The sequence below is a fragment of the Ctenopharyngodon idella genome, chromosome 19, assembly GCF_019924925.1.
Source record: "Ctenopharyngodon idella isolate HZGC_01 chromosome 19, HZGC01, whole genome shotgun sequence".
In the NCBI taxonomy this organism is placed as follows: domain Eukaryota; kingdom Metazoa; phylum Chordata; class Actinopteri; order Cypriniformes; family Xenocyprididae; genus Ctenopharyngodon; species Ctenopharyngodon idella.
The window spans coordinates 18,257,501-18,284,949 of NC_067238.1; the positions used below are offsets into that span (position 1 = coordinate 18,257,501).

Below are 27,449 nucleotides of genomic sequence, written 5' to 3' on the forward strand. Positions count from 1 at the left end.
AAAAATTGTGTAATGTTCCTTAAAAAATAAAGTTTTCATAAAAGGCCCTAATCGTGATCTGACTGAGTTCCCACATGAACACACGCTTATAAACGGCACACAGTGACCTGTAGGTTGTTCTTCAGTGTGAACGCTGTTTTCAGCCGCAGGGAACCATATTGGGCGATGCAGTAAAAACAAAGGACAAGAGAGATGTTTAGTGCATTATAAATATTAATAAAATGCAGAATAATTGTCTTCAGTGTTGATGACTGCGAGCGCTGACTGCATCCCACCCGCCAAATGAGGCAGAAATCAGATTAAAACATCACATCATACTTCAGGGGAGAAATATTATTTAAACTGAGACTTAAATTAATAACATTTGTTATAAGGTTACTGTGCAATCAGTCCACACTGCTAATACAACACTAATAAATTCATTCTCAGTGAAACCAATAAGATCTCTGCATACAGATCTTGACATTCGTACATTTATAGATCATAAAAACTGTCCAGGTCTAGCTCAAACTTTATATATAGCAGGTGTGAGACGCTTGTGTTTGATAACGTACTTCACGGGTCACAGACAGACGTATAAAACTGTAAAGAAGAGCTTCAGTTTACAAGGACACAGAGACAGTGGAAAACAGCCCTTTAAATCAAACTGAATTACTGTGAGTAAGATCTTCACGAGTTCAACTTTAAAACTGTCAGAGTCAAAGGGTTGAACAAAATCAACAGAAAAATATTCATTACGTTTTGCATACAAAGCCTGTTTTTTAGGATTATGCAAATCAGTGTGAAATGTAAATGAAGCCTCTTGACTTTCTCAATTACATGCACACAAGTAGGAAATGGAGCGAGGGATGACAGGAAGTTCAGGGCCGCTGAAAGATATCGATTGTCTTTTGAGAAATGGCCTCCAGAAAGTCAAGGACAAACTAAAGAGGAACTGAGACTGCAAAATAAACAAGCTCTCAGTTATCAACCAATGAGAGAGAGAGAGAGAGAGCTATCTATGAATAAAATCATTACCTAATACAATTTAGCAGGACATTCTGATAAAATATGCTTTATAGTCTGACATATTCTCAAAACAGACCATGAAACAAAGACTCTCAAAGAGTCGAATCAAATCAATATGTGTGTGATGACGAGTTCAGGTCGGCAGAATGAATAGTAATCGCTCGTTTCCAAAACTTGTCTACCTAGATAGTATTTTAAGGCATCACAGGCGTGCTTCCAATGTGAAAAGCTGGGCAGTAGTATACTGCCTTATAAGACGACTTAGAAATTTGCATGTGTAGACAGCTCACTAGATTTAGAAACAGAGCTTCACTGAGACAAACACATACAACAAATCACTGTAAGACAGAAAGAGAGAGAGAACAGCTTGGAAATGCCAGAGGCGAACACAAATGAAGAAACAAACAACAGCGGGAGAAGAAGAAAGGCTGAAAACTCGGACGGAATTTCACCTCATTGACTCAGACCATCTTCAGGGACTGAGAAGAATGTGAAATACTGAAACACCTGCAAAACAAAACCAGGAAGAGAGAATCTTCTAGTGGAACGATATAAAATAGTTTTTCACTGGTATATTCCACCACAAGCAAAACATTTTTGACAGCAGTCAAAATACTGCCAACTTCATCTTCATCATGTGAAGTTTTGAAACTTCACACGATACTAACCACAAAACTTCTGGACACACAATAATCACATCCACCTGATGACCGGCATTCCTTTAGATCCCAACACAGACATGAACGTGAAATATTGATTATAGCTGAATTATTCTGTGAGCAGAAAGAGACTGAGTGAATCTAGACATGAATTTCATACACTTTAGATATTTAACCACAGAAAGACACTATTGACCAATCACAATCAAGTATTCTATAACATGCTAAATAATATTAAACAATATAATAGTATTGTAAATAATAAGTGCTAATGCAGTGGCAATATATTACAATAATTAAATACAGGGTTCGTACAGATACTGTAAAATAAATTTCCAGGACTTTCAAGGACTTTTCAAGCACTACTTTTTTGGTTTTCAAGGACTATAATCAGAGATCTGACTTATCAAACAATATCTTTATTATCTTTCAAATTCTAAAAAAGGTAAATATATAAATAAAAATAAACTATAAAAACAAAATGGTACAAATAAAGTGCAGCACATGCAAAGCATGCAATGACTTTAACCATTGAAAGGATACTATGACAAATATATCGCTTTCCTTATTCAAACTGATTTTTAATTTTTTTTTCACGAATATAGGATTGACCTGAAGAGTAAAAGAAAAAAAATATCCATATACTTGGATATTTATATTATCACGCACATAGCCATGCAAAATGGCTCTATATCTATATCAGACAGGCTGCAGCATTAATTTGGCGTGAAAAGATTGTTAGAAAAAAAGAAAAGAAAGAAAACACTAATTTCATATATATTGTTTTTCAGTAATTCAAGCACTTTTCAAGTACCTTTTCATAAATATGGCTGTTTTCAAGGGTTTTACAGGACATACATTTCAAAAAGTCAAATTCAAGTACTTCAAGCACCTTGTACAAACCCTGTAAATAAAATAATTATTAATAATTAAAATGATTAAATACCATAATTCCAGAAGTTTCGATAACTGAACCGAATGTTTATTACATTTTTGTGATTAAGGGTTTTTTTTAATTAGTCTTTACTCACAAATAGCAGTTCCTACCCAAAAAAATATTTTACAGCATGACATAATTAAAAAAAAAATTATCTTAATTCTAAATATTCCCTTCAATTTTTAAGATATTATTAATTTCCATGACTTTTAAAAACCAGACTTTGAAAATTCCCTCATATATCCAGGTTTTTCAAGTCAGAATCCTGGTTCATGAATAAAAATGGGCAGTTGTTGAGGAAATGAATTAACATAAAAATATGATGTCAGCTTTACTATTAAAAATAGCTTAATATTAATATAATATAGCTTAATGTAGCTTTAACTTTTAGCTCATTTAAATGCTTTTTGTCTTTTTTAAAATCTTTTTAAATTTTGAGATGAACTGAGAATCTGCTGCGTTACAGATGTGACCTTCTCCTGTCAAATATCAGACACATTTTGTAGCAAATAATGAACTGCACATTGCATATTCTCACCGAGTCTGTCGAAACAGTGACAAGAAACTTCAAAGAGCCTCTGTGACATTAAGTGATTTACAGTGAAATCTCTTCAACTGCCTGAATATACCGACAAAACAGATCCTTTGAAACGTGTGCATCTGAAAACCTGATCAATGACAAACGATTTAGTGCTTCAAAATAATACTTTTTCAAAAGCATTTACCACAGTAGGAGAAAAACACTGCCAGCGATTCCCTTTAGTGCTTCTTAAAAACAAATACTCTTAAAAACCAATGACTTTGGTGTTGTGAGCGCCATGATGTTTGAACTAATATGCTTATTCCCTTCATCTATGCATAATTATTCTTAACTTTTCACTCTATTAAAGGGGTGGTTGATTATGATTTCACTTTTTTAACTTCAGTTAGTGTGTAATGTTGCTGTTTGAGCATAAACAACATCTGCAAAGTTACGACGCTCAAAGTTCAATGCAAAGGGAGATATTTTCTTTTACAGAAATCGCTTTTTAAAAACGACAACAAACGGCTGGTAGGAACTACAACGAGCTTCTTCCTGGGTTAATGAGATTCTCCAGCTTTGTTGTTGTTGAGCAACCGAAGAGTGAGCTGTTAAAGCTCCGCCCTCTTCTGGAAAGGGGGCCGGGAGCAGCAGCTCATTTGCATTTAAAGGGACACACACAAAAACGGCATGTTTTTGCTCACACCCAAATAGGGGCAAATTTGACAAGCTATAATAAATGATCTGTGGGGTATTTTGAGCTGAAACTTCGCAGACACATTCTGGGGACACCAGAGACTTATATTACATCTACAAAGGGGCATAATAGATTAAAGAATCAACAGTAAACACTTTACACTGATTTGTCCATACTGCAGGAATCTGTTTCATAGGGCCCTATACTGCTGTTCTCAATCTCTGTGCTGAAAACTGACTGTGAGCAACCATCAACAATCCTCCATCCAGCACTGATCCGTCTTTACTCCAGGAATCTGTTACTTCTCCATCACTGTCTGTTTTCTAGTTCCTGTGGGTCTGATCTGGCTCCGTCTGATGATCTGGTCCATGTGTCTCTATGTTTGACTGACAGTCTGCCAACCAGCAACACATGCACTGACTGAACACAGTCTGTGCCGCCAGAGACAAAGATGATGTCATTATATTCACACACACACACACACACACACACACACACACACACACAAAAGCGCCAGCCGACCGGCTTAGAGAAGAGACATCAACAAGCGTTTATGCCAAAGACTCACAATAATCTCTGCCACAACAAAGACAAACAAACACTCGCAGACGACTGGAGCAGTGTTATTTATTTAGTATTATAGTTTTATTCATATTTTTCATTAGCTTTTAGCTGTTAATCTCACATTAAGCTCCTCTTGAATCTCAGCAATGTCTCAAACTGCTCAGATTCAGTCTGCAATCAAACGCCACAGATCTCAATATGCGCTCAAATGTTGATGACCTGAGCTGCTTCATACATATTCATTTCATATCTCTAGACTCTTACTGTATTATGACTATTGACTCATGTGAGGCAAAGATGATCATAAACAGACCCGATGACTTCAGAAGCTTCACCTGAGCAGGTTTGAGCGTCACACCATCAGATTTCACTGTGACATCTCAGACTTAAACAAAGAGAAACACAAGCAGCTTCAGTCAGAGAGTGATTCTTTTTCCTTCAGAAGGAGACAGACTTCAGAAAGAAACAATCGCTGAAGCACCGGAGGCTTTTTCTGCTACTAAAGACAAACAAAGCTGTTTATCGTACAAACCCAGAGACGCTCGCAGTGCAACAAACACTGGGTTTTTATCACCAGCGTGAGTTTAAACGCTCCAAACCCACAGAGGAAGCTACAATATTACAGAACAGCTGATGATTTCTGAGGGATTCTGATGGAACTTTGGAATTCTGGAACTGAAATTTAAATTCTCTCTGGATTCTCACATCACATGTCGAGTGTTAAAGAGACAATGTGAGACATTCGTCATCTTAACACACACATAAAAACACACACAACTTTAAAGGCACACGTATAATTAATTCAGGAGGGAACTGAGTCGTCTGTGTTTGTACAATAAACTCACAAACAAATCAAACCTTAGAACGATACGATACACAAAATCACTAAATACAGAACTCATAAAACACATATAAAGTTCATATGCTCCTTAAAGGGGACCTATAATGCCCCTTTTCACGAGATGTAATATAAGTCTCTGGTGTCCCCAGAATGTGTTTGTGAAGTTTCAGCTCAAAATACCCCACAGATCATTTATTATAGCTTGTCAAATTTGGCCCCTATTTGGGTGTGAGCAAAAACATGCAGTTTTTGTCTGTGTCTCTTTAAATGCAAATGAGCTGCTGCTCCCGGCCCCCTTTCCAGAAGAGGGCGGAGCTTTAACAGCTCACGCTTCGTTTGCTCAACAACAACAAAGCTGGAGAATCTCACGCAGCCAAAATGAGGATTGTCAGTAACGGTGTTCAGCCTTACATTGTTCAAACCGGAGTCGACACTGATGGAGAGACTCAGGAAGAAGTTTTAGAATGAAACTGGACGTTTCTGAATGGTTAGTGGATAAATTTATGTAGTTGCTGTGGAGTTGATTCAACTCATCGACTAGCATGTGCCGTCATGTTAATCTTTAGTGTTGAATTGACCCTCATTTGTGAAGCAGTCCGGCGTAAAATGATGGCATGACAACAACACTCAACTACAACAACTCTTCCTCTTCTCTAAAGCAGCCCAACATGGCCTCACCCCCTTTGTTGTGTGTTCTCGGGGGCGGGGTTTATGTAAATTTTGGGGGTTTTGATGTCACCAACCTGGGAAGAAGCTCGTTGTAGTCCCTACCAGCCGTTTGTTGTAGTCCTTAAACAGAGGATTCTTTAAAAGAAAATCTCTCTTTACATTGCATTGAATTGAATTGTTTATGCTCAAACAGCAACATTACACACTAACTAAAGTTTAAAAAGTGAAATCATAATCAACCACCCCTTTAAATACCTTTTTGGTATAAAACCAATTAGACTTTAATGGAAAAAAGAATATAAATCTTTATGTTCTAATGTTCGTTTGAAATAGTATGAGTGTTAAACACTTTACTCAGCTTGACTGTTGTCTTGTAGCGGTGCGCTCTCTTCAGATCCCAAAAACTGCTGAATAATACAACAAATTCATGAAGCACTCAGCAAAACACTCAGCAAAAAAAGGGATAATCTAATAAATATTTATAATTTCACCAGATAATATGCACTGGATTATGCAAGGACAGAGTGTGCAGTTCTGAAGGAGAATGACTTCAAGTCAAAACAACAAACAAACAGAGTCGAGCTGAGCTGTCAATCACGACCGAAGTCACATGATGCACATCTCAAGATCTCACCGGGGTCACATGCGTCGCACAATCTGACTGATATATAAAAACACTGCGACGAGCACCGTACGCACTGCCATTAACCGTCTATAATCTATAACCACACAATAAACCGGTTTCAGCACATTAAGTGTCTCATAAAAGAGCTGCTGGGATTCATAGACGTTTCTATAATGACTGTGAGAAGACGTAATTAACCTTTTGATCAGGGGTTAAATTCACCTGCTCTGTGATGAAACCTCATTTATTAATTTCACTAGAGATGGGTGAAATGGTATTCTATTACTGAGGAAACATGCAATAAATACTTCAGCAATCATATACAAAAATGTGTCTCATACTCAAGTAGGTCTTTTACATTGTGACCTGATTTACTTTCCTAATCTACAGTTTGGATTGAATCCAGACACTCGGTGGATTACAGCCTGAAACGATGGAGGAAATCCATATGTGTGTGTTATCGGGGAGAACAGACCACAGCGGTGCTTCTAACAGATGCTTAATCAATACTGGTTAACTGTCTGTGTCTCGCCGAGCAGCGGGAGGATCAAACAGCTCGCTTTCTCCATCCGTCTACGTCTCATTCTGGCTCCTCTACGTCTCGTCCCACTCGTCTGATGGTAAAAACACAAACACAGAAACTGACCAGAATCTAGATTCCTCTCAATCATCAGATGCTCCAGCCTTAAAGTCAACAGTCAGCTCACAGATGCTGTCTATTTATTCAGCTCACAGATGCCGTCTAGGTAGTCAGCTCAGATGCTGTCTATTTATTCAGCTTACAGATGCCATCTATGTAGTCAGCTCACAGATGCTGTCTAGTTAGTAAGCTCAGATGCTGTCTATTTATTCAGCTCATAGATGCCGTCTAGGTAGTCAGCTCACAGATGCTGTCTAGGTAGTCAGCTCACAGATGCCGTCTATGCAGTCAACTCACAGACACTGTCTAGGTAGTCAACTAGACAGATGCTGTCTAGTTAGTCAGCTCACAGATGCCGCCTAGGTAGTCAGCTCAGATGCTGTCTATTTATTCAGCTCACAGATGCCATCTAGGTAGTCAGCTCAGATGCTGTCTATTTATTCAATTCACAGATGCCATCTAGGTAGTCAGCTCACAGATGCTGTCTAGTTAGTAAGCTCAGATGCTGTCTATTTATTCAGCTCACAGATGCCGTCTAGGTAGTCAGCTCACAGATGCCGTCTATGTAGTCAGCTCACAGATGCCGTCTAGGTAGTCAGCTCACAGATGCCGTCTATGCAGTCAGCTCACAGACACTGTCTAGGTAGTCAACTAGACAGATGCTGTCTAGTTAGTCAGCTCACAGATGCCATCTAGGTAGTCAGCTCAGATGCTGTCTATTTATTCAATTCACAGATGCCATCTAGGTAGTCAGCTCATAGATGCCATCTAGGTAGTCAGCTCATAGATGCCATCTAGGTAGTCAGCTCACAGATGCTGTCTAGTTAGTAAGCTCAGATGCTGTCTATTTATTCAGCTCATAGATGCCGTCTAGGTAGTCAGCTCACAGATGCCGTCTAGGTAGTCAGCTCACAGATGCTGTCTAGGTAGTCAGCTCAGATGCTGTCTATTTATTCAGCTCACAGATGCCGTCTAGGTAGTCAGGTCACAGATGCCGTCTATGTAGTCAGCTCACAGATGCTGTCTAGGTAGTCAGCTCACAGACGCTGTCTATGCAGTTAGCTCACAGACACTGTCTAAGTAGTCAACTAGACAGATGCTGTCTAGTTAGTCAGCTCACAGATGCCGCCTAGGTAGTCAGCTCAGATGCTGTCTATTCAATTCACAGATGCCATCTAGGTAGTCAGCTCACAGATGCCATCTATGTAGTCAGCTCACAGATGCTGTCTAGTTAGTAAGCTCAGATGCTGTCTATTTATTCAGCTCACAGATGCCGTCCAGGTAGTCAGCTCACAGATACTGTCTAGTTAGTCAGCTCACAGATGCCATCTATGTAGTCAGCTCACAGATGCTGTCTAGTTAGTTAGCTCACAGATGCCGTCTAGGTAGTCAGCTCACAGATACTGTCTAGCTAGTAAGCTCACAGATGCTGTCTATTTATTCAGCTCAAAGATGCCGTCTAGGTAGTCAGCTCACAGATACTGTCTAGCTAGTAAGCTCACAGATGCTGTCTATTTATTCAGCTCAAAGATGCCGTCCAGGTAGTCAGCTCACAGACGCAGTCTAGGTAGTCAGCTGACAGACGCTGTCTATGTAGTCAGCTCACTAGGTTTTGAGACAATCGAAGGTAAAAACAGAGTTTCCCTCAGAAACGGACTCAATATCGACAGTCTCTCTAAATAAACACTCTCTTTACTGCAGCTCTGACAGTTAAAGTACAACAGACCAAATACAGGATGACTTTCACACTTATCAAGAGTTTTAAGTGTGAGTCTGAAGTAAAGAGCGCGCTAATATCTGACAGGACGGAAAGTTCCTCACCACGGATCAAACTCATGGATGAGGCTCTCGAAGCGGATCACGGCGAAGAGTCTGGAGCTGAATCCACACACACACGCCAGGAGAAGGATGGTGAAAGACAGCAGAGACTGACATCCAGCCGGCTGCGATAATCCGCCCTTTCCTCCACCTCCACCCGCGGCGCTGGAGCGGCTGATCCCGGGCGGAGAGCCGTCGGTACCGGCTGACGATCTGCGATGAAGCTCCGTCATATTCTGGCAGGATGAAAGTCTTATTCCCTGATATGCAGTCTGTCGGGTCCGGTAATGATCGGTGAATCGGATTTCACATCATCATCATCATCCTGCAGTTCAATTTATGAGAACAAGATCCGCGTCCAGCTTGCGATGTACAATTCCAGGACGAATCGTTCATTTAAAACGAATCTTTGTAATGATTCAGTTGAACCGACTCGCATTTTTCTTATATCTACCATATCTCTATTCATTTGCTCCAAAATACGGTCAAGATTACAATAATTGTATCACTGTAAAACCATTGTGAAAACAATGATGGATCATCAGCTTATGCTGATATTTGCCTGTCTGTGAACATCTTTTAAACAAATCTTAAGAATGTTAGCACCTCGGCTCTGCGGATAAACAACTTCAACCAGCCTAACACACCAGAAAAGCAGCTTACATGATACACCAAGATTTCAAATATTTAATATGCATTGCTTTGGTATTTATTTTATTTTCTGGCATTTATAGTTGAAATCTCCCAGAAGCCTCTTATTTCCCTTGCTGTCAGTGTCCAATCACAGTCCATCTCCAGACAGGAAGTAGTTTTCTACTCCATGCTGCTGTGATCAAGAGCACATAAAGCTCATGTGGAGAGTGTTTTAATGACAGTTTGTTAAAGTGGATCATCTTTTGTTTGCAAAAACACACAAATCACACAGTAGAACTGAAGCCTGTGAGTCTCAGTGGGGCCCTGCAGGGGCCGTCAGCTCTCAAACACACAAACATTCAGAAGAACACACACTATCATTTACTGCTGCTGTGGTCTCTTATTGACATGAGAAACTCAATCTGCATGACAGAAATCAAAATCATTTAGTGCTCTCGTGATGTATGAACTAATGAGATGTTTTTATTTTTACATGAATCTCCTGCAGTGGTTGGTGTTTTACTCAAGGCCACAGTGCATATACTTATGTGTCGTCTACACCTGTAATTTCAATATCAATCTTCAACATTTGCTGGAGCTCAGAGAGTTTGACCATCACATGTAGATTATATTTGAGTGAAATCATTTGAGTGGCCTCTCTTCAGCAATCTCTCATTCGGAGACACACAGAAATCATCATTCTGAGCTCTTAACTAAAGTCACACAAACACCAAAGATTAAAAAAAAAAAACTCTGAATAAAAGGTGTTATTCATTTAAAACATGAATCATTTCAATATGATTCCTGTCCATGCATCTACTGTAAAATGAACTCACCTGTGTCATGTGACCTGCTGATCCTCATGTCATCTCAACTACAAACATTTTTACCATGTGAAACTAAACTACAGCAGTCATCTACCCGTCTGTCTCCTATCAACTGCATTGCATTATGTCTTACCAAGCTCCTGGACAACAGTATATGTAGTTCAACTGTAGGGCCAAACATATAAACATATAATCAGGCTGATTTTGGGCCTGCTTATCTTGATGGTTCTACAAATTCTCTTTGAAAAGTTCGAGGACAAACACACACGCTTGGAGATTATCACATGAAACGTAACAATATCCAATCAAAGTTAAATGGATTTGGACAGCAGAGATGGAGGGTCAGCTTTCCATTTGTGGCAACAGCATGAGTGTTTAGTAAAACACACCAAAATCATTCCAAACACTATCAACGCAATTTCTTCCTGCCTATCGTCTGTCATGTTTATTCTGAAGTCTCGAGAGATTTTGCGAGATTTCCCGTGTTCATAGTCGGGACTCTGGTTGAAAATCTGTTTGGTGTGCTGTCTTTGTCACATAATAGGAGCAAAACGGTTAAATCTAGGATTTTTTTGTCCTCATGTTTGTGGTCTCTCACACTTTTTCAAAAATCTTTTAGTGTGTACCCAGCATTAGTGGTGTAGAAATTACACACTTCACCTTTAAGAACACAACCACCAACACAAGGAAGAGTAAATTCACTTTGTCATTATACAGTAATCAGTGTGGTCAGAAACATTTTAAACTTGGAGAGGCTTCACATTATGTCCATTTGCCTGAAACAACAACAGAGAATTTTGTTACAGAACATGACAAACAGAAGTGAGTTGAAACGTAAGAACACTGTCTCTTCTGAATGAACCACAATGATATCATTGCATTTCTAAACTGTCCATAAAGCAAAACAGTCTAAATTTCATATTTAATCACATCAAAAGCATCACTAAACACTGGACTGTGGGTTTATATCAGCAGAGTTTACTGTAGGATTGTGTTTTTCAAATCTCTCTGCACAATGAAAGATAATGAATGTAATATGGAGATACCTGTGCCTTTTGAGATGGTGATTAATTGGCAGTTATTCTCTATCATCTCTCCAGTCATCTGTCTTTTGAATTCGACCAACTAAAGCAGATTATACACAAACTTGAGTATGCAGATATCATGTTCTCATAAATGTAGAAATCAGTACATGTTAATGTCACTAAATCTTATGATGTTGTCTGAATTATTTAGCTGGAGAATAAATTTTAAACATTTCACTTTAGACTTTTCCTGCTGATGTCTCAAACTTTGTGATTATCAAATAAAACCCAAATAAATTCCAAATAATCCAATCTCTACCGCTTCACTTATTTTTATCTTCATACAGTACATATAATGTCAAACTGACCAGCTGATATATTTTAAAATATAAAGGCTTTAAATAAAGGATATTTATTAAGACATTTAAAGCAACAGTGTTTAATATTTAGAACTCACATTGTGTTCTTTTGTAGATGATGAAGCCAATCACAGCGTGAACTAGAACTAGAACTGCAGCTGCTACTCCTGCTATAAAAATCCACGTATAATCCATTTCACAGTCAGAATATTTTCCATCTGCAGAATTAAAAAAAATGCATTTAAACTCTTGAACTTTAGTTTAACCATAATTATTTGTAACACGTAATATTAACTAGTATTATTGAAGTTCCATTTATTATTGATGCAAAAACACTGTTAGTGTATAAAAAACATATTTACTCAAGAATGAATTTATTACAATAATTACCCCATTCTATTGAAACTGGTTCAGTCAGACTGCTGTGAATGAGCAGACAGTCATAAGATCCTTCATGGTTTCTGTCGATCCTCACACTGGATCTCATCTGAAAGGTTTCATCATCATTTGGTCTGATTCCAGAAGATGTTTGATCCTCAAGGATGTTTCTGTTCAATCTAATGTTCATCTGAACATCTCTGGGGTAGAAACCAGTGGCCAGACACGTCAGAACCAGATTACTGTGATCATCAGGAGCAGCTTTCCTCGCAGAGACACGAACATCTGGAGAACCTGGAGAAGAAAGAAGCATAAAATCATAATGAAATTTAACAGATAAATATATGCACAGAAATCTCTCAGTTTCAAGAGGTCAAGAGGCATTTATTTATCATTTGCATAGTTAATACAAGGGAAAAACTGTGCATTAAAATGCTTGTGATGAGGCAGACATACAGTGACAATAACAGGACCATACATAAACCATAAATAATCAAAAAAAAGTAAAACATGAACAAACCGGGGAAATATATATATATATATATATATATATATATATGTGACAGGTAGGTTTAGTGTAGGGAAGGACGATAGCAAATTGAGTCAACATTTAGTCTCATATAAAAGATTTTGTCCTTTTGACCCCACAAAGTCAAAGATTACGTACACTAATCATTACCAAATCATTGAATTCAGGTGTTCCAATCACTTCCATGGCCACAGGTGTATAAAATCAAGCACCTAGGCATACAGACTGCTTCTACAAACATTTGTGAAAGAATGGGTCGCTCTCATGAGCTCAGTGTCACACTTCTCTGTCTGGCAATCTGATGGACGAGTCTGAGTTTGGCAGATGGCAGGAGAACGGTACTTGCCTGACTGCATTGTGCCAAGTGTAAAGTTTGGTGGAGGGGGGATTATGGAGTGTGGTTGTTTTTCAGGGGTTGGGCTTGACCCCTTAGTTCCAGTGAAAGGAACTCTTAATGCTTCAGCATACCAAGACATTTTGGACAATTTCATGCTCTTAACTTTGTGGGAACAGTTTAGGGATGACCCCTTCTTGTTCCAACATGACTGCGCACCAGTGCACAAAGCAAGGTCCATAAAGACATGGATGAGCGAGTTTGGTGTGGAGGAACTTGACCTGCCTGCACAGAGTCCTGACCTCAACCCGATAGAACACCTTTGGGAGGAATTAGAGCGGAGACTGTGAGCCAGGCCTTCTCGCCAACATCACTGCCTGACCTCACAAATGCGCTTCTAGAAGAATGGTTAAAAATTTTCATAAACACACTCCTAAACCTTGTGGAAAGCCTTCCCAGAAGAGTTGAGGCTGTTATAGCTGCAAAGGCTGAGCCAACTTCATATTAAACCCTACGGATTAAGAAAAGAGAAGTTCATGTGCACGTAAAGACAGGCGTCCCAAAACTTTTGGCAGTATAGTGTATCTTTTGTACTTTGTGGGGTCGTTTTAACACACACACACACACTCACACTCACACACACATACAAAGACAGGCGTAATTAAAATAATCTGATCAGAACATACACTTTTTTGTGTTGTGAAACTTTCATGCAGTTCTTGAGGAAATACTGCAGGTCCTGGTTGCGTTCTGTGTGAAGATCCCATTCCTCTTTAGTTTCTTTGGCTTTGGGATTTTTATCAATCCACTTCATAGTGTCAGAATTAAAGGATATAAAATCCTCTCCATCAAATCCATATTCATCAAAGACAGTCAGATTCACTGTTCCATCAGGAAGTTTCTCCAGTTCACAGCCAATTATTCTCTGAAGAACATGAAGCTCTACAATCACAGAACAACACTCATGACAAACTTATATATTAGATGAATGCAGTTTCATAACATATCTAATTATTGATAAGAGAAAGGCATTAAACTCACCAGAACACTTTGAGTTTGTTTAGTCAGACAGCATCTTCAGTTGATGTATGAACCAGTCTCTAGAATCAGGTGGGTTTGCAGGTGTATTTGTCCAGTCAAAAACAGTCCGACCGTCTCTGACCCATTTTCTTTCTTCATCACTGAAGTGTTTGACCTGTCTGCCATTAGCAACAACCACAGCACTGAACTCTGGGAATGTGTCTGCTTTGGTCAGGGCTGTAAACATGTAGTGGAGGAAGTACTTCACTGGGAAATATATAAAACATAAACTATTGTCAACACTACACAACAGAAGCACGCGCTTCCTGTCACATGTTAAACGATTAAAAACTACCTTAAACTAGCCTAAGGAAAACAAACTCTTCAATAAAATATATTATAAAACTGTACTTTATTTTATATGCAATTTTATAATATTACTAAATTGTTCATAGTATGTTTGTAAGTGCAATTTTATGGTCGCGATTGTTGCTATCGACTGTCAAGTGAAACTATGTTCTTACCTTGCAGTGCATCGCTAAGAAAAGGGTAAAAACATAAAAATATAAGCAAAAACATTCCTTTGTATATACAGAACATGCTTTAAGACGCATTACTGCCCCTCACTGGCCGCTTTATAGAATCACACTTTCGTTTTCATTCCTGAGGTCGTATGTTGAGGAAAAGTCCGACATAATTTACATTCGTTTTTTTAACAGTATTATTTTTTAAAACTCTACTAAAAACCAGTTTTTAGTTATATTATTTATAGCAAACTGTGAACAGACAACACAACATTCTGTCAGGGTCCAAACAGGACAATTAATAAGCGATTGAATAAATAAATCCTACTCCATAAAATGTAGTTCCTGATTTGTGTGCTATAAAGTCTTCATACGTTATTTGACAAATTTATGTGCAGAACAGGCTAATATTTAATTCAATATTCAATGAAAATTGCACAAAATGAGTGTTTGGCATCAATACAACACTAAACAGTTTTTTTTTCTCGGTTTTGTCATATTAGAAGCCATATCAAATCTACAGGATGAAGTTTTGTATTTGTAATGTTGAATCTCTCCAGCAAGCGGCGGTATGTGACTTCAACTCTAACTGTATACAGATCTGGACACGCCCCTTCACGAGTCTCATCCAATCAAAGTCGACCTCATCAGACGGGCCTCCATCGTGTGGCACAAAACACAGGACTGATGCATTTTACTTCCATTAGTTTCATTAAATGAACGAAATCTAAATCTAAATGAATCAATAGAGTAATGTGCATGCTTTATAAAATATAGATGGTATTTTTACATTAACAGCTTCACCTGAGAGTGTCAAATACTGCAGGATTACAATTTAATGTATAGCCAAAGATGCACCAAAGAATAAACTATTAAAGCTACGGCAGTTGAATGCATGAAGTGAACCTACTGAATTTTCTACATAGACAGCATTTCTGTTCGTCATAGTCTCAAAACTTACATGTTTTTCTGCTGAGAGAAATGTCTGATATCAGTGAAGATCTTTATACCGAAGGATCATGTTTCACCATAACAAACACACACTCACACTTATTCAAGACTCATTTATTTCCTAATTGCACTTTTAAAACATGTCAAAAGAGGCACATTTACAGTATGAATCTGTCAGACACAGTACATTAGATCAACACATGTTCCCTGAATCAAACCCATGACCTTGTGCTTGCTAATAAGGACACAGGTTGATATATAAGCGTGATGCAGCAGCATAATGAAGTAAATGTTACAAAGAGCAGTATAAAAACACACAAAGACAAATGCTTTACCACACTGAAGACAATATGTTTTACACAGACTCAAAAACTAAAGAGAATAATGAGTCTCCTGACAGGATTTAAAAACATCATTTAAAAAGAAATGACCTTGATTCCAGCAGATGGTCATAATATAAATCCAGTCCTGTAGACTTTAACCGTGACTGCTGAAAGTTGAAACACAATCACAGTAACACTTACAGTAGATCATGTATTGCAAAAGAAGAGAGGCTCTATGAGGTGAGGAATGATAAATAAAAAATAATACAATAATGGCTAAATTTTGTTTGATTTAGCAACAAACACTATCCAGTGATTAAACTAGTTTTAACATGTCTAATTTTTATTTGTTTATTGTTTCATAATTTTTTTAAACACAACTATTAAACTAGGGAGACCTAGTAACACTTTCTGTTTGAGCATCAGTAACTCAGTGGTTGTTCCTGTCACATAACAGTTCAGACATTAGCTATGTTGCCATCCATTCAATGTGAATTTTAGGATATCACATAAAAAAATGCTGGATGAAAATACCATATGCATAAACTCTAAAAACGTGCACACACACACACACACACACACACACACACACACACACACACACACACAAACATGCACTCAATTGAGGCTGATAATGTTTTTATCTGATAAAAATACATTTGCATAAACTATGATGGAAACATTTATCCCTCAATGAAACAAAAAACATGTGATTGATAACTGGACTCATCATAAGGGGTTGTTGTAACATTTTTAATAAACTGTTACAACTATCCCCACCCCAAACAGCCATAACATGGATAACTGCTTTAATTGAGTAAAATTACTTAGTGTAAATGATCATGTAAATGGTTCTCTTCGTAGAATGTTTGATAAAATTCTACCTGCCAAAAATACCATTTTAGTTTAGCACACTATTATATCGAACAGCAGTAAGTATTAGATGTAATACTAATTCTTGGTTAGTTTTTTCCCCACATTTATGATTTACTACAAGGTCAAATAATGAGATAAACAAATGACTTGGCTTTGCAATTTATAATACTCTCATTAGTTTTTAAAGTTGATGAGTCTGATCTTAAATACTATATGTTAATTTGAACCAAAAGTCACTGTTAAATTTGACTTCCTGAAGAGTGTAACACTGTGACACTGATCTGTGCCCGACTGCTTTTAACAAGCATTTCAAATGTGTTTGCTGTGGCACTTTTGATCAAACCACAGAAAACAGAAGCAACTCTCAAAAGTTTCACTGCTGTAAAACACCATTTCGCAATTCACCAATGTCCATTTGACTGAAACGATTATAGAAATTAATATCATGTTACACATATTATGTGATCATATTTTGTCATATTGTCATATAAATATTATAAAGCGACAAGAATATTTTTGGTGCGCCAAAAAAAAACAAAATAACGACTTATTTGGTGATGGCCGATTTCAAAACACTGCTTCAGGAAGATTCGGAGCGTTATGAATCAGCGTGTCGAATCATGATTCGGATCGCGTGTCAAACCGCCAAACTGCGGATTCGACACGCTGATTCATAACGCTCCGAAGCTTCATGAAGCAGTGTTTTGAAATCGGCCATCACTAAATAAGTCGTTATTTTGGGGTTTTTTTGGTGCACCAAAAATATTCTCATCGCTTTATAATATTAATACTGAACCACTGTACTCACATGAACTGATTTAAATATGTTTTTAGTACATTAATGGATCTTGAGAGAGGAAATGTCATTGCTGGCTATGCAGGCCTCACGGAGCCGTCGGATTTAAACAAAAATATCTCAATTTACGTTCCGAAGATTAACGAAGGTCTTACGGGTGTGGAACGGCATGAGCGTGAGTAATAAATGACATTATTTTCATTTTTGGGTGACCCTTTAATAAATAAGAGCTGACTCACGTTAGAAAATGCTGATGAAAAAAAAAAAAAAAAACGAAAACAGTGTGCATTCAGAATAAAAGAACATGAAAGACATTTCATTTAATGCCTAAACCTGTCCACGTCGCAGTCCAGTCTGTAGATCCATCAGCACTGAGCTCATGATCGAATCACATCAGCAGATGCTGGACTGGTCATCTGTATCTGATCAGTCATTGGGCCATTAGAGGAAGAATTTCTCACCCGACCTATAAGATACAGTATAAAAACAGATATTATGTTCTTGTTCTTGTAAAAATGTAAATACAAACATTTTTACATTTATTCACACTACTCATTTGTTTGATAAATACTGTAATATGGATAAATTTAACTTGTAGTCTGTCGTCAAATGAAAAAAATCTTACTATCATCAAAATGTCTATCACCATGTTCACTTATTTCTACCGTCATTTACTGCCCATACATTTTAAAATGTCTTTAAACAATGATATATAAAAACAATGGATTTAAAGCTACAGTGATCATACTGATTATTTATAATTTACCATTTGAGTTTCTCCTATTGTTGAGGTAGTAACTAATCACAATTATAACTAGAACTAGAACTACTAGAACAGCAACTGCTCCTCCTATAACAGGCCATGGAGGTTCTGATTCACAGTTAAAACATCTTCCATCTGCAGAATGAAAATAAAAATAATAATTAAGACAACCGAATATATATTTTTAAATAAATGTTTTATATCAACATCATAAACTGTTAAACTGAATTGAGGCACTTTAATTGTTTGTGGTCAGCAACATTATTCCATTCCAGCATTATCATGTTCTCCTGTTACAAAAGCGTGAGTGACTGAATTCATGATGATGTTTACCCCATTTTACTGAAGCTGTCAGACTGCTGTGAATGAGCAGACAATCATAAGATACTTTATAATTTCTGTTGATCGTCACACTGGATCTCATCTGAAAGGTTTCATCATCATTTGGTCTGATTCCAGAAGATGTTTGATCCTCAAGGATGTTTCTGTTCAATCTAATGTACATCTCAACATCTCTGGGGTAGAAACCAGTGGCCAGACACGTCAGAACCAGATTACTGTCATCATCAGGAACTTTCCTCGCGAAGACATGAACATCTGGTTGACCTGGAGCAGAAAATAATAATGCAATTAACAAACAAACATTTACAAAAAAAAATTATTCTGTCTCAGTGGTTTGTGTGCCAGGAAAAAATAGGGTTGCAAATGTGATCCATAGAAGAAAGTTCCTCAAAGACATGAGTAGCTAGTTCCCTTTTGAATGGGACGCTAATGGGGAACACCTCAGCGTGACTGATGTCTGAAGCACGTGTTGAAACATGCCAATCGAATTGCCTGGCGACAACTTATGACTTCAGTACTAGTGCGACCGTGAGGTATAAAAAGGGTGCCTAGAGAACATGTCATCCTCTTCTTCATTTTCAGGGTGGCCACGGAGAGGCACCTGTGGGTGAACCTGACCAGCATAGGGGAGAAAGAAAAGGTCTTTCTTCTCAGTGCGCTGCTTTCGCCCTCTGAATTGTTTGGCACATCCATTGAAGCAGTGGTCGGCAAGTTCAGAGAGGAGAATGCGCGCTCGGCCGGATTTAAACCTATATACCACGCTGAGGACCGAAGTCAGGGTCAGAAGGGCAGCGTGCCAGAGAGCAGGTCACACAGGAGGCGTAAGTCGAGGAAAAAGAAGCAAGATCTGTGGGAAGTGATCAAGTTTAGGCGCGATCAGTGTCCTGGAGCTGGTAGAGATAGATAACATCTCCTCCTTCCCTCTGAGGGGGAAGTTATTACATCTACATCTACCCTCTCTTTTTTTCTCAGATGTTCCCTGCAGCCCAAACACAGAGTCCTTCCATTTGGCCTTGTGAGGCCCACGGTGTCTTGTTCCCCTTCTCAGGGAACCAAGGTTAAATTTGTAACCTGAGACGTTTTCCTTGTTTTGCCTGTATTATATCTATTAACTTAGCCAGCTGACATGCAATCTGACACTCCAATGTGACAGTCAAACTCATCCAATCCAGATCTACCTACTGCTTCTAGAAAATTAACTGTATTCTACAGTACCAGACGCACACTGGATCTGCACTAATAAACATGAAGCATTATATTTCTTGATGCAAACACACAATTACATCTAAGAAGTGTAGAGAAAACCCCTGCATGTATGAAACAAACCATGAACATTTACCAATTCTAAGTTCAGATTTACATGTGTTTTTGCTGTGAAGACTGTCACTTTCAGATACAAACCAAAAATTAAATGAAAGTGACAATATTTCACTAACATTTCTGAACCCACTCAACAGTTTTACATTTTTAATTCACTAGTAATTATTTGTCACAGAATGATAAAGTGCTTCTTTATTGAAACAACCTTCCTGAGTTATTTTGTCAAACACACACACACACACACACACACACACACACACACACACACACACACACACACGAGCTAATTAAAGTGATTTAATTAAAACATACTCATATTTGTGTTGTTATATGTGGAGATCTTGTGCACACATTCCTCAAGGTAGTTCTTGAGGAATTGTTTGCGTTCTGTTTTAAGATCCCATTCCTTTTTGGTTTCTTTAGCTTTGGGGTTTTTATCAATCCACTGCATAGTGTTAGAATTAAAGGATATAAAATCCTCTCCATCAAATCCATATTCATCATAGGCTGTCAGACTCTTGACTGTTCCATCAGGAAGTTTCTCCAGTTTGCAGCCAGTTATTCTCTGAAGAACATGAAGCTCTACAATCACAGAACAACACTCATGAGAAACTTACAGTATATAAATATAGTTGATAAGAAAAAACTTTAAACTCACCAGAACACTGTGGGTTTGTGCAGTTTGACAGAGTCTTCAGCAGATCTTTGTACCAGTCTCTAGGTTCATGTGGTTCTTGAAGAGGTTCGGTATTGTCATGTTTAATCACATTTGCTCTTATCCAGTCTTCGAGTTCATTACTGTAGTGTTTGATCCGTCTGTCATCGCACACACCCACAGCATCGAACGGAGGGAATGTGCCTGCTTTAGTCAGAACTGTAAACCTGTAGTAGACATTGTGTCTCTCTGAGGAACATAAAACACAAACAACAATAAAAACACTTTTTACTGGGACAAAAAGTCTTGTCATGTAGGGTGACAGAAATATATTAAACATATAATTAAATTTGCAGTCCTTAAGTTACGCAGATTCTACGTTTTGGAAGTATGAGCAAAATAAGAATTTTATCATCTGAACAAGCAAGTAACATGTCTTCCAGTTTTGTTCTGTAAGACTGTCTGGACCAAGAGAGGGCTACTCTTTGACAAAACAAAGGAATAAGAGATTGTTCCAGATTCTCTGAATCTTTGGATGATATTATGCACTGTAGATGATGATAACTTCAAACTCTTTGCAATTTTTCTCTGAGAAACTCCTTTCTGATATTGCTCCACTATTTTTCGCCGCAGCATTGGGGGAATTGGTGATCCTCTGCCCATCTTGACTTCTGAGAGACACTGCCACTCTGAGAGGCTCTTTTTATACCCAATCATGTTGCCAATTGACCTAATAAGTTGCAAATTGGTCCTCCAGCTGTTCCTTATATGTACATTTAACTTTTCCGGCCTCTTATTGCTACCTGTCCCAACTTTTTTGGAATGTGTAGCTCTCATGAAATCCAAAATGAGCCAATATTTGGCATGACATTTCAAAATGTCTCACTTTCAACATTTGATATGTTATCTATATTCTATTGTGAATAAAATATAAGTTTGAGATTTGTAAATTATTGCATTCCTTTTTTATTCACAATTTGTACAGTGTCCCAACTTTTTTGGAATCGGGTTTGTATGTGTTTTTCAGTAAAGGGAAAAATGTTGTTAGTTTATGTTGTTTAATGTTCAGTTATGTTGGACATTTAGAGGAGTTTCCGTAATGTTTTTGAATTTTGTGGTTTCCATTATGCAGAAGAGTGTCGCCTGTGTTTAGGCTGTGACTGTGAGCCTCACATGTTTAGGATAGAATTCCTGCTCTCAATTCAGTTGAGTTTGTTCAATGAGTTATTTTTTAAGTTCATTATATAGAGAAAATTGTTAATTAAATAAGGTAAATTAAGTCAATGAATGTGTTCACCTTACGTAATAATCATATTATTAAGTAAACTGCACATATAAATTTTATGTAACAGTGACATTCAAATGTTTTGTATTTACTCAAAGAAATTTTGTCAGCTTTACTTGAATTTCTTTTGTTCATACAACTAAATTGTTATTTGTACAAATTACTCAATATAGTTGTGTGGAACCACTTTTTTTTTTAAAAAGTAAATCCAACAGTTCATGTTCAGATTTGGAAAATCACAGATTTGGAAAAGCACTCGAGATCATCATTAATCTCTGACCTCAGACATCTAACAGATGATTTTGCACACAAAATAAGGTCAGAGAAATAGTTACCTCCGGTCAGAGCCTTAAAAGCAAAAAAAAAAAAAGATTTTAAAAACAATTCTGTAACGGACCTTGACTTTTTCCAATAAATTATGTTGTTAATTTTTTTATTTTGTTTGGAAAATTTTTTATGCATATGCAAAAATTCTCTAACTCGCAGCCTACTTTTTCACATTTCTTAAAGGGTTAGTTAACCCAAAAATGAAAATAATGTCATTTATTACTCACCCTCTTGTCGTTCCACACCTGTAAGACCTTCATTAATCTTTGGAACACAAATTAAGATATTTTTGTTTAAAACCGATGGTTCAGTGAGGCCTACATAGCCAGCAACGACATTTCCTCTCTCAAGATCCATTAATGTACTAAAAACATATTTAAATCAGTTCATGTGAGTACAGTGGTTCAATATTAATATTATAAAGTGACGAGAATATTTTTGGTGCGCCAAAAAAACAAAATAACGACTTATATAGTGATGGCCGATTTCAAAACACTGCTTCATGAATCTTTTGTGTCGAATCAGTGGTTCGGAGCGCCAAAGTCACGTGATTTCAGCAGTTTGGCGGTTTGACACGCGATCCGAATCATGATTCGACACAAAAGATTCATAACGCTCCGAAGCTTCATGAAGCAGTGTTTTGAAATCGGCCATCACTATATAAGTCATTATTTTGTTTTTTTGGCGCAACAAAAATATTCTCGTGGCTTTATAATATTAATATTGAACCACTGTACTCACATGAACTGATTTAAATATGTTTTTAGTACATTAATGGATCTTGAGAGAGGAAATGTCATTGCTGGCTATGCAGGCCTCACTGAGCCATCGGATTTCAACAAAAATAACTTAATTTGTGTTCCGAAGATTAACGAAGGTCTTACGGATGTGGAACGACATGAGGGTGAGTAATAAATGACATTATTTTCATTTTTGGGTGAACTAACCCTTTAATTGAAATTAATGCATTTCTCAAATCTCTTAGATTGATTAAAAACAAGAAAAGTGACAGATTTTTGAAATCTTATGATGATTTGTTTGGTAATGCCTCTGATGCATAATGTTTCCTCTGTATGTGTTTATGATGTTATTCTTATTTTCATTTATTTTTTCCTTTCTCTTATTTTGTTTGTGGAACTTTACATGAAGATTTTATGTAATTTCATTCCTGTAGAGGTTCTGTCTGTTTTGTCTTTGTATCTGTTTATTGTTTGATGCATTATAATAATAATAATAATAATAAAAAAGATCCTACTTGACTTTTAATGAACCCCAACTCCGAGTGTGCTGCAAAAGCTTTGAACGCGTCTCATTACAAATCTACTGTCATCACCTGTCCGCGTAATGGGCTGCGTTCACTCACAAACTCACATGACATGCAGAGATTTACTGCGAACAGAGACGCGGAAAACACCAGATCTTCGTGAGCAAAGTGCGGCTTCCTCTAAGCGCAAACTGACTCCTCATTAAAACACAAAGCTATCGACTTTCGATTTTAGTTCCTTCGACAAAGAAATGGCGCAAACACAAGATGCGTTACCGTTACGTTATATGAGAAGTGTAAAAATATTATCGGTTAATTATATGAAACTAGGGAGTCTGGATAATAAATGGACACTATTTTAAATAATAAGCAAACTCAAACGATATCAGAAATAGCAAATGAACTCTGTTCTTACCTTGATGCGCATCACTTTGACAAGAGTGAGAAATAATCCAGACAAATGCTATAAAGAAAATGTTTTTAACGAGATCGTGTGAAACATGTTTGTCATTCATATTCCAGACGCTCTACAGTGATTCATAATGAACTGTGAAAGTGTCCAACACTTTATTTCTGCATCTCAGACTGACAGAAACATCTTTATTGGTCGTGAAAGTTCGTCATAAGGCGGACTGTAACGCTATTGGCGCACAGATGAAAAGAAAGAGATACATTCAACATAGACCATGTGTGCACTTTGTGATCATAATCCTTCAAATTCAATTCCCTTTTTCACTGTGAAAATAATGATATTAAAAATATAGTATCCTCAGAACTTCATTTAAGTAGCTTTTTAGTGTCTATTACCATTGTGATATCAAATGCATTAAGCAGTAATTTCTTTGTAATATGATTTTCTATTGTATTTTTGTTTTGTATTGTGTTATTTTGTAGTGTATGTTTTTTCATACTTTCATTGAAAGTGCATGTAAACTAATAATTGTTTTTTGCCTTTTTATTTGAGGATGATCATAAAACATTCACCACAGAACTAAAGGTATAGATTGCTGTTTGTAGATGAGTAACTGTGTTTAATCTTCTGTTAAGAGACATTCAGCAGTTCAGCAAACAATATTATCCAACACATACATTTAGTTGTCAAAGTGACCACATGTCAAGATCTAAACAGGACTGCAGCCTTCATATAATCTGTTTATTAGAACACATTTGCTTATTTTCATACAGTTGCATGATATATTTGGTCCTTCTAATGCTTTGTACTCTTTGCACTCTGTTTTATGTGTTTCTTTCATTTTTGGAAGCAGATCATCTACTTTTTGTAATCATTCAGTAACTGGCAGAGCGAGTTTCAGTCGTTTTCAAACAAGGGCTGCAAAGAGCTGATCCTGAACTTTAGACAAGAATAGTGTAAAATATTAAGTCAAATTAAAAGATTTAGACATCATTATGGATGTATCTTGCTCTGATGTCATGCTGACATGTCAAAACACTCTCGTGACAGCGAGGCGGTAAACAGTAAACAGTGCAGTAAACATCTTCACCTGAGAGTCTCAAAAGCAGGATTCATATTTCATCTCTTCAGTCCTGATCATGTTTAGCTCACAGTTCTCTCCATTTATTTCATATCCTTGTTTTCAGATCAGCATCAGAAACAGGAATCACTGATCATTCAGTCTGAGATCTGCACAGATTCAGTGTTTGATTCGATAGTCAAAGATGCATCAAAGAAGAAACCTCTATATTCTGAATGGAAGTTTTATTCATTTAAATCATGAATTATTTTAATATGACTCCCTTGTACAGTCGCATAAACTCACCTGTGTCATGTGACTCTGTTCATCATCATCATCACTACATCATCTCACTTATTACAGTCAACAATCACAAACTACAGAGATTTGAAACTCTTTTCATTGTTAAACAGACATGAATGATGATGCTTCACAATGTTTTGTGATATCTGAGTAAATACTCCAAATACTTTTGTTTTTATTCACATTTTTACTATTCATTCCTAACATTAAACATTCTTGTTTTCTGCAGTTGTTTTTAAAAGTTAATTTTTGATTTTTCTTCTTTTTTATTTCACATTTACATTCTACCGTGAATATCATATTACACCATGTCCAGTACATAAACACACACACTCACTATTAAGACATTATTTCTTTTATTGCACATTAAGCACCACATATTGTCCAAAAAAATCTAAAATATTTTCTCTGATCCCTGTGCTGAAAATAGTATATTTATAAATAAGTTTGCGCCATAATAATTTCCCTCCTCACACTTCCGGTCAGTAACAGCAGAAAACACAGAGATAAAACTTACAGAACATGAAGTAAACTGTTTCAGTGTTATATTATATCAGCTATGTCAGTTAATTCTGCATGGTGTAATTCTGTAAAATATACTATCTATGTTATTAAACATTTGTACATTTTTGATCAGTATCCATAATGGATAATAATTTTCTGACTATGTTTTACTGCTGTGGTCCTATGTTATGTTATGTTATGTTATGTTATGTTATGTTATGTAATGTTATGTTATGCATTGCAGGTCAACCTGCTTAAAGATTATGGAGACTGACTCTGACTGGACACCATCCCTACATCAGGGCCACACCAGCATTAAACACACAGGGTGCATCTCAATCAGCTCCTTAGTTCAGTAGTTAGGGCACTGATCAGGGTGTCACCCATTATAAGCACGGTCTCATTCGCAAATAAAAAATATCAGTTCTGCTCTTTATTAATACCATTGAAGAGATTGTATAAAAAGGATGTTGTCATACTGCTGGAAACAGAGCCATCAGTGTCTTAATGTGCAATAAGCCAGGGTCCTTGCTAGTGTCTAAATTTGTGTACACAATATACTGATTCAAGAGCTCAAGAGCTGATTGACACGCACACAAAGACACTAAGGAAAAACACAACGTAGTCAGCTGAGACTATGGTCCATCAGGCTGGAGAAAGTGATCGGCTTCACATTGAGAAGACGCAGGAGGCTGGAGGAGATGCTGATCTACATTTGCAGAAGTAAACCGACAGCTGCAGCATGGACTTGATCGGTACAGGATGTCTGATGTTTGTTTTGGAGATGATGATGATCTTAAAGGGCACCTATTATGCAAAATTCACTTTTACATGGTCATTGAACATAAAGTGTGTTGGCAGTGTGTGTACACAACCACCCTATAATGATTAAATTCCACCCACTGCTTTTCTTTTTAAAAAAAATCCCATAAATCATAAGTAGTGTCTCAAAACAAGCCGTTTGCAGATTCTGGGCAAAGTGACCATTTTGTTCAGGCCCCGCGCACGACTTCTTACGGACTCCGTATTAGCATAGACCCCGCCCTGAGCAGGTTGTACGCAGTCCGCCATTTTCTCCAGACTGGAGCAGCTGTAGTGACAAGAATGTCTCTTAAGTGATTGAGGTGTTCTGTTGTTGGAAGTAAAAGTGAACAACAGTCTTCATGTACTCCTGACATCAGAGCCGCTGAAGACTCAGTGGATTAGTTTTATTTTTGAAGGGAATGTGCCTCCATATACCTAAATTCGTTTATGTCTGTGTGAATCATTTTACACCAGACTGCTTTGTGAACAGGGACAAAACACAGGTTAAGTTACTCAACTGTTACTGAACTGTTCGTGATCCAGCTTACGGTCTCCAGAGCAATACTGAATATGAAGGTGAGAGCACTTTATTACGGTTCATCGGAGTTGATTTACGGATAAAAAGTTTACTAATTTATGAAGCACCCCCCGAAAAGGAATAAGGTCTGTATATATTTGTTTACTGTTAATTGAAACAAGTGTTTCTGTGTAATGCGCTGTGAATGTTGATGATAGTGCAAGGGAGAGAGATTATAGATAATAATTGAATGCACACTTATTGCACTGTGTTTTATTAAACACTTACTGTGATTTTCTGGAGTGAAAATGTACGCTTCATGTTTTGTGTGATGTACAAT

The 27,449-nt window shown here is 37.2% G+C and overlaps 2 protein-coding genes across 2 annotated transcripts in view; both read right to left on the reverse strand.

Moving 5' to 3' along the window:
* Positions 1-9,379, reverse strand: part of LOC127500786 (dolichyl-diphosphooligosaccharide--protein glycosyltransferase subunit STT3B-like) — a 21,521-nt gene extending 12,142 nt beyond the window's left edge. Inside the window, exon 1 of the mRNA XM_051872275.1 lies at positions 8,982-9,379. Within this exon, the coding sequence (XP_051728235.1) occupies positions 8,982-9,211 (230 nt within the window). The 5' untranslated portion in view covers positions 9,212-9,379. The remainder of the gene's footprint in view (positions 1-8,981) is intronic.
* Positions 9,380-11,178: 1,799 nt separating this feature from the next.
* LOC127501332 (major histocompatibility complex class I-related gene protein-like) lies at positions 11,179-24,078 on the reverse strand. The gene is made up of 5 exons (XM_051873277.1): positions 23,925-24,078; positions 20,637-20,882; positions 13,778-14,005; positions 12,298-12,494; positions 11,179-11,214 (listed from the first exon to the last, which is right to left on the reverse strand). Exons 1-5 carry the CDS (start codon positions 24,022-24,024, stop codon positions 11,179-11,181), a joined length of 807 nt encoding a protein of 268 aa, XP_051729237.1. The 5' UTR covers positions 24,025-24,078.
* Between the last annotated feature and the right edge of the window lie 3,371 nt (positions 24,079-27,449).

Excerpts from the sequence above, each read along its gene's own strand:
- LOC127501332 (XM_051873277.1), bottom strand. The coding sequence starts at position 24,024 with ATGAATGACAAACATGTTTCACACGATCTCGTTAAAAACATTTTCTTT. Across the intron at positions 20,883-23,924 it reads TCAAAGTGATGCGCATCAAG|AGAGACACAATGTCTACTAC; the intron begins GTAAGAACAGAG and ends TATGTTCCTCAG. Across the intron at positions 12,495-13,777 it reads GCAGTATTTCCTCAAGAACT|GTTCTCCAGATGTTCGTGTC; the intron begins GCATGAAAGTTT and ends TTTCTTCTCCAG.